The sequence below is a fragment of the Podarcis cretensis genome (genome assembly GCF_951804945.1).
Source record: "Podarcis cretensis genome assembly, chromosome: 3".
NCBI classification, from domain to species: Eukaryota; Metazoa; Chordata; class Lepidosauria; order Squamata; family Lacertidae; genus Podarcis; species Podarcis cretensis.
Window position 1 is genome coordinate 22557489 of NC_137172.1, and position 12127 is coordinate 22569615.

Sequence of the window (12127 nt, forward strand, 5' to 3'; positions counted from 1 at the left end):
CCCTCATTAAAAGGTTCTTTAATTCCTCCTCACTTTCTGCCATCAAAGTTGTGTCATCTGCATATCTGAGGTTGTTGATATTTCTTCCAGCAATCTTAATTCTGGCTTGGGATTCATCCAGCCCAGCCTTTCGCATGATGAATTCTGCATATAAGTTAAATAAGCAGGGAGACAATATACAGCATTGCTGTACTCCTTTCCCAATTTCGAACCAATCAGTTAGTTTTACCCACAGCCAAATCAACACCCAATTCAGTATCAGTTATAAGTTAGGAATCAGAGTGAGATATGGATGGATGTCCCATTAGTAGACAAAAAGCACAAAGCACAGTTAATTTGTAGAGTTCATTACCAGAAGAGAGTCACATGTGCTCTATAGTTGTAATTCCTTCAACAACCCTGTCAGTATTATTATCCCCATATTGCAGATGGGGGAACTCAAGTTGCAAGAGAGGGGTCTGCCTAAGGCCACATGGCAGAGACCAGAGTTGAACGGGGAAGTTCTTGGTCATAGCTGAGTCTCATTGATGGCCACTAGGCTGGATGGTGCTAAAGGGTCGGGCAGGTTCATGGAGAACAGGTCTAGTAGCACCTGAACATAAGAATAATCCTGCTGTTGTTCGATATGTTTGTTAACTGAAATTAAAAATAAATAAAAATATTAAATAAAGGAAAAAAGAAAAGCCCTGCTGAACCAAACCAAAGATCCATCTAGTCAAGCATTATGTTCACACAGTGGCCAACCAAATGCCTTTTGGGAAGCCCATCTGACACCAATACAACTTTTTTATGTTTTGAGTATATCTCTTGATATTGATGGCTGGATATTGTCAGCAGAATGAGGTGTGGAGGCAGGACTCTTCCTGTTATGCCTTGTTTGAGAACTTCAGGTGTCTGGTTGATCAATGTTTGAAACTGAACATTCAACTACACAGGTTTTGTTCGGTCAACAAGGCAATTTGTACACTGATAAAGAGTTCATTCCAATAGGTGAATGCAAGTCATAATTTTAACCTACTCATTTCCAAGAACAGCTAGAATCTATCTGCATTTGCTTCCAGTGCACTGTCCCTAATCGAGGGCAGTGTGTTTAATCTGTAACTGTGGAGCAGCAATTTCACACTATGCTGTGAATATTACAGTATCATTCTGGTTATTTAAACTGGGAACATCTTCCTCCATTTTTCAGATTCAGTTTCTCTGGACATATATGTCCTGCTGGAATTTCTTGTTCAGAAAGTTTAGGATGCCAAACAATTAAGGTTTTAAAATCAGCAGTCTTTAGCAAATCAAATATGTATCCTTGCATACCTCTTTTCTGCTTGTGAGGGAACATCTCATATATGGTGAAGTCTTGTCTCTTTTCTTCTCAAGGACTGTGTTTCATGAGATACTGTGACAGGTAGTATTTCACAAAACTGCCAAGAATGTTTTTTTTTAAAAAAAAGCAGATAAAAATGAAATTATGCAATCCTCTTTCAACCTGGCAGTCTGAAGAGGAGATATATGTTACAGTATCTCACTACTGTATTTTGGAGAGTACGAAGTGAAAGTAATTGTTGATATTAAATAATACATGTGTATGGCTTATTTAATTTGAAAATGCTGCCTGAATTTAGATATGCAGATAGGTTACAACCCTGAACCTTTAACAGTGGGGACAGTTGAAAACTGATTAATGCATTTACATTTAATGTGTGATAATGAGTTGAATGGTTAATAACACATTAACAGATTAATCATGCAGATTAATAAGTGCTTTCAGCATTACTTTTAAGGAAATGGACTAAGCGTGTTGGAAAGTACGTTTTTCATGTCACCAGCAAACTATTCATGTACAAGCTCCAAATTACTGTTGTGGTTAACCCTCTCAAAAATCATCTGAAGTAGATACCAGAAGGTCTGAGGAACCTTAATTTTCTGCTGAATGGACGTTTACACTCGCATTGATGTTTTTGTTTCCAGGCTCCCCCATGTAAATACGAGCAAGAAACTGGTTGAAACACATTGAAGCAAAGGATTCTAACATGGCCCTCCTTTTCTGTGGCAATTTATATACCGCGTGAAATCATTTTTCGAAAATAAACCTGACAAAATGTGTAAATCATTAATTTATTTTTAATACCCTTCACCCAAACAAATCTGCATGTGCTTAGATGTACAATTTTCTCTTAAAGAATGGCTAAATTAAACAAATATTTCTGACCTTTGATTAATTATCCTCTGCTGCCCTCTACAGGTCCTTTGATGTAAATCTCTGGAGCAAGGTAAGACCGTGAAACTGAAATAAAGTAGAGCTGCTTTAAAATGCTTTGGGTACAGAATATTATGGAAATATAAGTAACAGGAAGCTGCATGCTCACAGTCTTGACAGTAACTTATTTGGAGAGTGTTGTATCTTGTCCGGTACATTTTAAATTTAGGGCATGATTCAACCTAAGCTAATTCTGTTTGAACTCAGTGGGGAGATTTAAGCACTGCTTAACTCCAAACCACCTTCACTTCCCCATATCTAATTGGAGTTAAGGCATGCTTGGCTTTGGATGAAGTTTGTTGGGGGGGAAAACTTGGTGGACAGAAACTTGGACAGTGGTAACTTGGCAGGGACCTTCTGCTCAAAGAGGGTTGCATGCGAAGATCCCCAGTTGGGCTCTCTGCCTAAGTTACTTCTTGCGAATTTAATAATTATGTGCAAAAGAGATGAGGATTGGGGTGGGGAAGATGACTGAACCCACCAGGTCCTGTATACCTGAAGGAGCGTCTCCACCCCCATCATTCAGCCCAGGCACTGAGATCCAGCACCGAGGGCCGCCTTGGTAGTGGCGCCCACCCTGTGGAACACCCTCCCTTCAGATGTGAAGGAAATAAGTAGCTATCCTATCTATAAAGGACATCTGAAGGCAGCCCTGTTCAGGGAAGTTTTTAATATTTAACGCTGTATTGTTTTTAATACTTGATTGGGAGCTGCCCAGAGTGGCTGAGGGGACTCAGCCAGATGGGCGGGGTATACATAATAAATTATTATTATTATTTATTTGTTAGGCTTGAGGGGAAAACCCAAAGCGCCTTACATCTCTGTGTGTCACCATTTTAAAATTCAGAGAATAAGCAGTATGGAAGTGAACCAAACAATTGAGGAAGTAATTTACAAAATAACAGAGGCTCCTTCTTGCATAACATTTTCCTACACCCTGTCTAAAGTTGGTGGGGAACCAGTGGCTCCTTGATGTTCCTGGACTACAGTTCCCATCAAGCCTAGCCAGCAGTAATTGTGGTCTGGCAGCTTCTAGAAGGCCGCAAGTTCCCTGAAAGATAATGAAGTGATAGGAAGATTGCACTAAAATGAGTTTTTGGATCAATGCTTAACTACCATGTTTCAGCAAAACACTACATGGGGCACAGCATAGCTTAGTTGTTTTTCTTCTATTTATTGCTCTTGGATGTAGAAGTAGGATCTTGTTTTCCAAAAGAGCCTTTTCTTTCTGTCTTCTGCATCTTGACAATCTACATATTTCTGTTTAAATTTGAAATACCACCTGAGTTTTCTTGAAGTTTTGCAAATCAGGCAGCTCCAGATGTGGTGTTTGCTGAGGCAAAGTTTATACTAAGCTCAGAAGTGGGTCAGAGCTACAGAAAGAATGTTGTGCTCTCTGGTGCCCTTTGTGCTGGCAGAAGGCTTTTATCTAGGAGATTTCCATTGGGGTAGGGGGCTTTTACTAATTTAACCTCTGTCCCCCATGTGCCTCCAAAATCTGCTCCTGTGGGCAGGGGGACACACCCTTCAGGAGAACGTGGGAGGTGTTTTTAGGGAGCTAATTAATATTGGGGAAGAAACACAAATCATTCTGTTGCTTCACATGCCAAACTGTCAAATAAGTTAGCCGCAGGAAAATCAAATCAAAGTCTGAATGTAGTAACCACCTTCGGTTTTGCGTTCCAAGTATGTCATGCAGCCCTATTCCTGCTTACTTGGAGGTCAGTTTTACTGTTTTCAACTGGGCTTACTTCCCTGTAAATGTGTTTAAGATTGCAGACTTAGGGTTGTATCGAGTGTTGGTCTTACTCAGAGTAGACCCAGTTGAATGAATGGCCATGCCCAACTTAGATCCCTTAATTTCAGTGGGTTTACTCTTGAGTAAAGCTTAGCTGGCTATAACCCTTAATATATTTTTTTTGCTTTGTTTAAAGAAGTGCTGGTGTGTCATCGGCATTAAGTACTATCTAAAAATGCAGATTTTTATTATTATTTACAAATATGTAAAAATGAAGTAACGCTACACTGTTGAGAAACTATAAAGACTCTTAATTTTAACACCTGAAAGTGACAATGCTTAATGTTTGCTTTAAGCAATACTTTCTATTGTGGGTTAAGACACTAGGAAGAGAATCACTGAAAGACTTTCTTTTCCCCCCTACTTCCAATATACATTTTGGTGTGCAGCATACATGCTGTTGGTGTTGATTTTAAATACCATATTTACACACACAAAAAGCCTTCCTTTTTAAAGAGTGAATTGCTATGATGTGGCATAGAATAATAGCTTAGTGGAGAGATGCTTTATTATTTGTAGAATTCAATTTCAGATACTATTTGCCCTTGCTTCTTCTTCTCGGCTGCAATGTACGATTATTCTGTCTTACCAGATAACAGAACTCTTGTACAAGGATGGACGTTATTGCCAGACGCCTCCGGGACCAACTGGTAGAGTTTCAATTTCTATGATTGTAACTTATCCACAAATCCGTTCTTCTGTGTAATGATGGGCTTGAGGGATTACAACCATAAACACTGATTACTTCTTTTTGAAAGTGAAATTTGGAAAACATGTTGGGTAAAATCTTTATCCAGATGATCACAGTATATTTTATGGAATCCGTGAGATTTTTTGGAAGGGGGGTGTTTCCCCCTTTTCTTTCTTTAATTAAAATGTTCTCCATTCATAGAGTGCACATGTGTTAAATAAAACAGAAAGGTTTGCAACACTGATAACATAATCAGATCCCTTAAATAAACACTTTACAACTACAACCAAGTTTTTCTGTATTTCAGAAAGCTATTAAAACAAAACAAAACATAAAACTATTAAAATAACATTTTAATTGCTTTCTGTCATATCAAAGAGCAAAATGCCACTTAGTATCTTGAATAAAGTGATTTAAGACCTGCTGAACACTCTCAATAAATAATAAAAAGAATGCAGTACATGTCACTAGTAGATGTCTTATCAAAAGCTCATTAGTTCTTCCTGATGCTCCTATACATTTTATGCTTGAGTGCCAAAGAAAATTAGTGCTGTTCAGTATGTAGCTTCTTTTGTTAATCTTGATTTTCATTGGCTAATAAGTAGCTCTCCACAGGATTATTGGATCTGGTTGTTAAAAATCATTTAATACTCCTTATTGTATTCATGTTCGCTTGCTAGGCTGCAGAAAGCATGGTAAATAATGTGAAATATACAGTGCTGTGTATGCGATGCTTTAGGAAGCTCTTTATTTCCTTTTGAATAAATGACAAAATATTTATGGCAACTATTTTGGGGTAGTGGGCAGGAGAGTGGGGGAGAGGCCCTGGGCAGTACTGCTTCTGTCACACAGCAGTGAGAAAAAATAGATTGAAGATAGATTCTGTACTGAAAAGCTGTCACCGGGTTTGAAAATAATTAATATTCCTTTCACTCACCAGTTAGATATGTGCTCCCAAACCACATAATCTCTATGCCTCAGTGATCATTGTTGCCATTTCAGAGCCTCTCATCAGGGTGACATCTCACACCAAAATGATTTCTTATAAATTAATCTTGATAACATGACAGTGTCAGTAATTTTAGTGGAATGCTTTCTCTTGTGTTCCTCCCCCCTGCAGAAGCTGTTGGCTATTTTCTTTATAGCTTGATTGACAGCATGAGTGACTCAGAGGTACAGGCCAAGGAGGAGCGGTTGAGACAATACTTCCATCAGCTGAAGAAGATGGTACCATTTCATTTTTTGCTACATAATGCCTGTCCTGCCTGACATGTATCTATTAGATTTGAAATTGCAGCTTTTAAGTACAACCAGACCACTTCTCAATGACATGCGAGTGCTGGAGACTTAAATTATGTCTGAAATTTGTCTAACAGAAATTATCTCAGTTTGGTTGTGTTTTTAAAACTCATGTAATTTTCTCCACCTCTTGGTACAGAATATAGTAATCCCTCCCAACATCTTTAGAGGTATTCGCAACCTACTGGACAGCTGCCACGTTCCTGAATTAATTAAGGTCTGTAGTGGTAAATTAAATGTTGTCTTTCAATATAAAACATGTGTCTGTACTCCCCATGGATCTGTTTAGAGAGAAACAACGTTCAAAAGGAACCGTTTCTGATTTTTAAAATAGCATATTGATCTTCTGCTTTTTATTTAATTTGGAAGCATTTGTGTTTTGGAGAGAGAATTTTAAAGCTCGTAACTATGAGGATAAATGGGGATAGAAAGGCTCTTTTCTATGGCTTAACAGCATGCTTCGCGATATTGCTGAAATGGGATCTTGTTCAATTCTATTCATCATATATTTCATACATTTTCTTACACTATATATATTACCTTTTAGGATGTAATTCTCTTGACTGATAAAGATGCATTGTTGCCCGGAGAATTCTCAAAAGTAAGTAGACCAGCTATCTAGGTTTATTTGTTAGTAATCAAATAATTTTTGTATACAAAAAGGATACTTTGCTTCCAAGGTATCTATTCTCTTGCGCAGCTGACGTTACAGTCTTTTCCTGGAATTAGCTTCAGTGTTAATAGCAGTAGAAGCATAATATGTCTGTTAGTTCGAATATGCCGTCTGCGTATTTGGCCTTCCCAGAAACAGGCTTGAACACCTGAGGCAGCTGCTGTGACTCAGTTTCCCCATTTAGAAAAGAGAGCAGCTCACAAGGATGGTTATGAGCCTATGTTTTTGCCACTTAGGGCAGGGAAGGGCAAGTTGCAAAAAAATGTGCCTGGCCTCACTTGCATCGAAAGTGCATGTGAAATCCTGTACACCAGGGTGGGGCACATAGATGGGGCATCTGCACTCGATGGTGAAACCTTTTTTATTTATTTTTTAAGGTTCTGGGCAATGCATGTCCTAGGAATAATCACAAACATTTGCCTTAACAGTTCTGTGGTAAAAGCACTTAAAGCTCAACGCAATTGCACATGTTCGTGCTGAGTGAGGGAAGACGCACCACAGCAAATTTGGTGTTAAGTTGTCCTTCTCTATCTAGTATATGCAGACTGAAAATATAAAGGAACTGTCATGCATTTTTGCTATGACTTGAACAGTTGCAGAGAATTTACGTTCTTGCTTGCACATGTCTTCATGTTTTCTCTCTTAATTCAAGTGGTTTTCAGGGATGTTTTATTTAGTAAACATCTTATTCTCTTGCCATAGTTCCCTGCACTTCAGGTGCCTGAAATGGAGGAGAAACTGGAACAACTAAAATCTGAGAACCAGCCTATTGGAGATGTTTTGAAGCAGCTTATATTTGCTTTGTGTGCGGAAGAGGTAACTTTTGAAAGAGTTGTGTGTTGAATTTGCAGCATTCAGTGTTAGGTTTTAATAAATAACAGTGACTCTTATCTATAGAACACCCATCAATGTATGTGGCAGTGAACCAGAATGGCTGGGCAAGCTGGTCAGATGTGCAGGGTACAAGTAATAAAGTAGTAGTAGTAGTATACAGAGTAATCCTAGTGAAAGAACAAGGAGGAGCCTTGTGGCATCTTAACATTTAAGACATATGCTTTCATAGACAAGAGCCCACTTCATGACATGCATCTGATGAAGGCAGATCTAACCCACAAAAGCTTAAGACATGTTGTTATTGAAGATGATGATGTTATTTATTAAAATGATTACCCGCCTTTCACCAGTATTCCCCAGGGTGGGGATTCAGCAATTTTAAATTTAACATTAAGAATGGTTAATACAAATACAAAATAGGGGCAGTGGTCCTGAAAACACATATCTCAGGTGTCTTAAGGTCAGAAAATGCCACTACCTAGGAGCTGCCACAGAGATTGCCCTCTCACTACCACCTCCTCAGTTTCTGACATTGGTTTGTCTTTAAGATGTTGTAAGACCCTTTCCTGCTAAGATGACCACCCCTCTGGAAATGGTTACTAAGTAAAAGACAAATCCTGGCTCCAAGGAGTTTGAACTCTTAAGTGAAGGCAGTGGGATGTAAAGTGGGAGGGAGACAGAGAGAGGCAAGTAAAGATAACCAGAGATGAATGGTTGCAAATGTAATTGCATGTACTTAGGCTTCATTTCAGGTGGGGGTTTAGTGCTGGTAAGCAAGGGAGAATAATGTTTCAAGGGTTCTGGTTTTGGCCCTTGTAAATCATATCAAAGTACAAAAAAGCAATTAAAGCAAAAAAAAAAAAGTCAACTCATTTCAGTTACCTCTTGAATGGCATGTTTTGGGATTACTCTGGTCTGTTAATGGTAATCTGCAAAGTGAATGATAGTAACAGCTGTGATAGGTTTATCATACATGCCAAATGTCCTTTCAAGCCATGGCTCTGGTCTCTTACATCTAGATTGTCAAGCAACTGATACATGCAATAGTCATTTGCAAGTCAAATATTACAAGGTGGTTAATGCGGGGATTGAAATTCCATTTTCCTGCTGGAGAAAGGTTTCTGAGATAAAGAGGCTCTTGCCTTCATCAGCAGGCATCCAGCTGTAGTTCATATTTTGTGTAGGTCTGCAATTTGCTGTGTATTCCAAGACACTGGTCCAATTTCTTGTTTGTGTGCCTGGGCCATAATGCCCATTATTGTACAGCAAACTGGAATATGGTTAACCTTATAGCTTGTATTCTATAATGGCAGAAATTTAGGCCGTGAAGAGGTTTCATTTCATTTTGTTACTCTGTATAAGAAGAGTGATGGGGGAAGCTTTTGACATGATCTCTGTTCATAAGCATATGTTCAAGATGTATTAATAAGAATAGCCAAGCCACTGCCTTAAAAAGGATATGGGAATGCTTATTTGGTTTTAAAAGTTGGACACTTCATTCCTGCTTTTGCCCACGGTTAAAATAAAACTTCCAACCGAACACGAATGCTAACATATATTCAAGGAAGAAATCATAATAGTAATTATGTGCCTACCTAAGATGTCCACTAAAGCATATAAACCGCTCCTCTAACAAAAGGTTTCGATTGGACAAGTTCAGGTCACTTGCTAAAATAACTGTAATTTTTGCAAATGTAAAGCACGTGAGCTTTTAACAAGCAGCACGTAGGCTATGCATACATAGATAAATGTAGTTTCGCAGCAAAGCCCTGGAATGCAAAATGTCATGCGGACTTTTCTCTTTTAGTTCATATCTTTTCCTTAATGCTCCTCCTAGAATATGCAGAAAGCCCTTGAAGTGAAGGCCAAATACGAAGCGGACATGTCTGTTGGTGGCTATGCAGCCTTAATACATTTGTGCTGTCGACATGATAATGCAGAGGAGGCAATGAACCTTAAAGAAGAACTGTAAGTACACCGGCCCTGAAAGATGTCAAAGAGATTTATGCTGATACACAGACCTTATTGAATTAAGTAGGTTGAATATTTAAAAAACAAAAACCAAACAAAAAAACCAGCCCAACCCTCATACATTTTTAATTAGCTTTTCCCCTGATAAAAATATTTTGCTGAAATTCGAGATTGGTTGTAACAAGTTGTCACGATTATATAATCACTCTGAACACACATGTTTATTAGTGGTGCTCTATGTTGTATTTTAATAAATCAGTTTATGATAAGGTCTTAGCAGCTACCTTGGCATTCAGATTTGGTTTCTGAGCTGGGTAATGTAGCTGCAGTATAGCAGGTTACAGCGCTTGTAAGTGACATTATGCTTCTAATACCTGTCTGCAAACATTTCCTTTTAAAGTCTCTGTTTCCAGAGATAATATCTTGGTTGTGAAAATTAGCTCCCAGCTAAGACCTGTAATGCCTGGTTTGTCAGCAAAGTACTTTGCAGATCCCCATTTTTTTTTTCTCCTCTTGACTTTTAGTTTTATTTCTTTAATTTTATTGTTAAGGTAAATTTGAAAACAAAACAACACACACAATCACATATTTAGGAGCTTCTTTCTGCTCTTTTGGCATGATGTTGGACCAGTGTAGATATACAGTTGATGAAAGTTTAGCAACTGACAGTGAGCTGCAGGAAAGTCAGTCATTTTCCCAATTGCAAGTCATGTGTGAATTTTTTTTCTCTCTCTCAACTTCTATATTTCTATTTCACGTGTGGGTTCTGCAGGCTCAGTGGGTTCTCCTGTTGCTAAAATGAACGTACATTCCTAAACTTTATTTGAAAACCCAGTTTTAAACAGGTTCCAAAACCCTGCTTACGTTGCACATGAGTAGAGGTGACATATATAGATATATTTTGTGTGTGTGTGTGCACGCGCGTGTGTAGTTCTGTAACTCTATATTTGTTAACTCTACTTATTTATCTCATCTGAAGGAAGGCCTCAGATGCAAATAAGACTTTTTAGCTTCTGTGAAACAACTTCCTTATATTACCAAGTTGCATAAGTCAGGTGTTTCCTCGATAGCTCTGTGTTCTTGAACAAATTCTGGGCCATGTTTCAAAATAAGGGATCTTCTATTCATTCAGTGTGCTCATAGATGATCCTGTGGAGTGCATTTGTTCAGGCTGCGTTCAGCTCACTGGATTATCTACAAATTAATGCCTTAGACAGTCCATACAGGTCCAGTGTTCTCATATGGATTCACATTCAAGAACCAGTCCAGATCTCCTACCAAGAAGGAACTGGCCCTTCAATTTATTTAAGATGATCTATTTGGCAGCCCTTGAAAATGTGCTATCGTACGTAGTTTAGCATTCTGTTTGTTATAAAAAGACAACTGCTGCTACAGAAACAGCCCTTCATCCTTTTGTTACCGTAATTATGATTAAGGTAATGAGTTATAGGATGCACAGAGTAGTTTAATAGGTATGTTGCATTATGCCAAAAGCAAGTTGATTTCAATAAGTAATTTTCTTTGGAGAAACATAGTTTCTTCCTTGGTGGTATAATGGACTCAGTTGGGTTCGGCTGCTCCTACTGGTTGAGCAGTAGAGGAAGCCAAACCCAGTTGAATCCATTGTGACACCACGTAGAAATATCTTTCAGATAAGAGCAATGATCCCTTTCCATAATTCCTTGTGTACTGAGGAAGTTGTGGTCTGTTTGATGATGATGATGATGATATCAGTATTAAATGGTAGCCTTGGAATAAATTTCAAGACTGGTTGACATTGGTTTGGATTTGGGCAATCAGCTCAGTCCTTTCAGGCTTACTTCTGGGTAAATGGCCATAGGATTATAGTCTAAATGGTGTACCTTTAGTTTCCATTTTCATCAATGGGATTTATCTTTACTCATGACTAATTTATCCCATGCATGTGGGACCAACATACAAGTGCGATTTTGTTATTATATTTTGTATACCACCATGATTTTTTTCTTATGAGATGGGAGTTTATGAAAATGTATATATATATAATAAAATAAAAGAGTTGCTTAATCTGAATCGAACGTATTATTTTTTGTTGATGGTAACACACCCTAGATTTACTTTCTTCATATTTTTGTTTACCTATTTGATTGAGACCCGGAAATCCTGCAAAACATTTTAAATGAATAAATGAGAGAATAAATAAGTCTTTGGATGTTTTTGGAGCTCTGGTAACTCCTGATTTTCGCAGATACCCTCTTCCCATTGCAGGCTTCCACACCACATTCCAGGCCTTCCACTCATGTAACTGTGGTTCCAACCCAATGTCTTCAAAAAGCAGCACATCCTTTCATAGCGCCAATACCTCCATGATATATCAGAAATAAATTTACTTCCTAATTGCACACTGAATTACTCAGGAGTAGGACCCATTGCACACAGTGGGGTTGATTTCTAAGTAAACATCTACATGATTGCGCTGTGAGATTATTATATTCTGGCACAAATGGAGTTGATGCAGTTTTTTTTATATATACCCCAGTTCTCGTAAAGATTCATCTATTGCTCTTGATGCGGGCAAGTGTTTAGCCTTGGTGAAAGTTTTGAGCAAATATGGCAGAGTAGAAGGTA

At 38.3% G+C, this 12127-nt stretch overlaps 2 protein-coding genes across 2 annotated transcripts in view; both read left to right on the forward strand.

The window, feature by feature from the left end:
- ABCG5 (ATP binding cassette subfamily G member 5) overlaps nt 1-12127 on the forward strand; it is a 231802-nt gene that overhangs the window by 92443 nt on the left and 127232 nt on the right. The gene's annotated exons all lie outside the window — the stretch shown is intronic.
- The window catches only part of LRPPRC (leucine rich pentatricopeptide repeat containing), a 124191-nt gene that overhangs the window by 48458 nt on the left and 63606 nt on the right, over nt 1-12127 (forward strand). Inside the window, exons 15-22 of the mRNA XM_079968468.1 lie at nt 2240-2267; nt 4645-4702; nt 5864-5970; nt 6182-6259; nt 6590-6643; nt 7418-7531; nt 9387-9517; nt 12039-12124. Of these exons, the coding sequence (XP_079824594.1) occupies nt 2240-2267; nt 4645-4702; nt 5864-5970; nt 6182-6259; nt 6590-6643; nt 7418-7531; nt 9387-9517; nt 12039-12124 (656 nt within the window). The remainder of the gene's footprint in view (nt 1-2239; nt 2268-4644; nt 4703-5863; nt 5971-6181; nt 6260-6589; nt 6644-7417; nt 7532-9386; nt 9518-12038; nt 12125-12127) is intronic.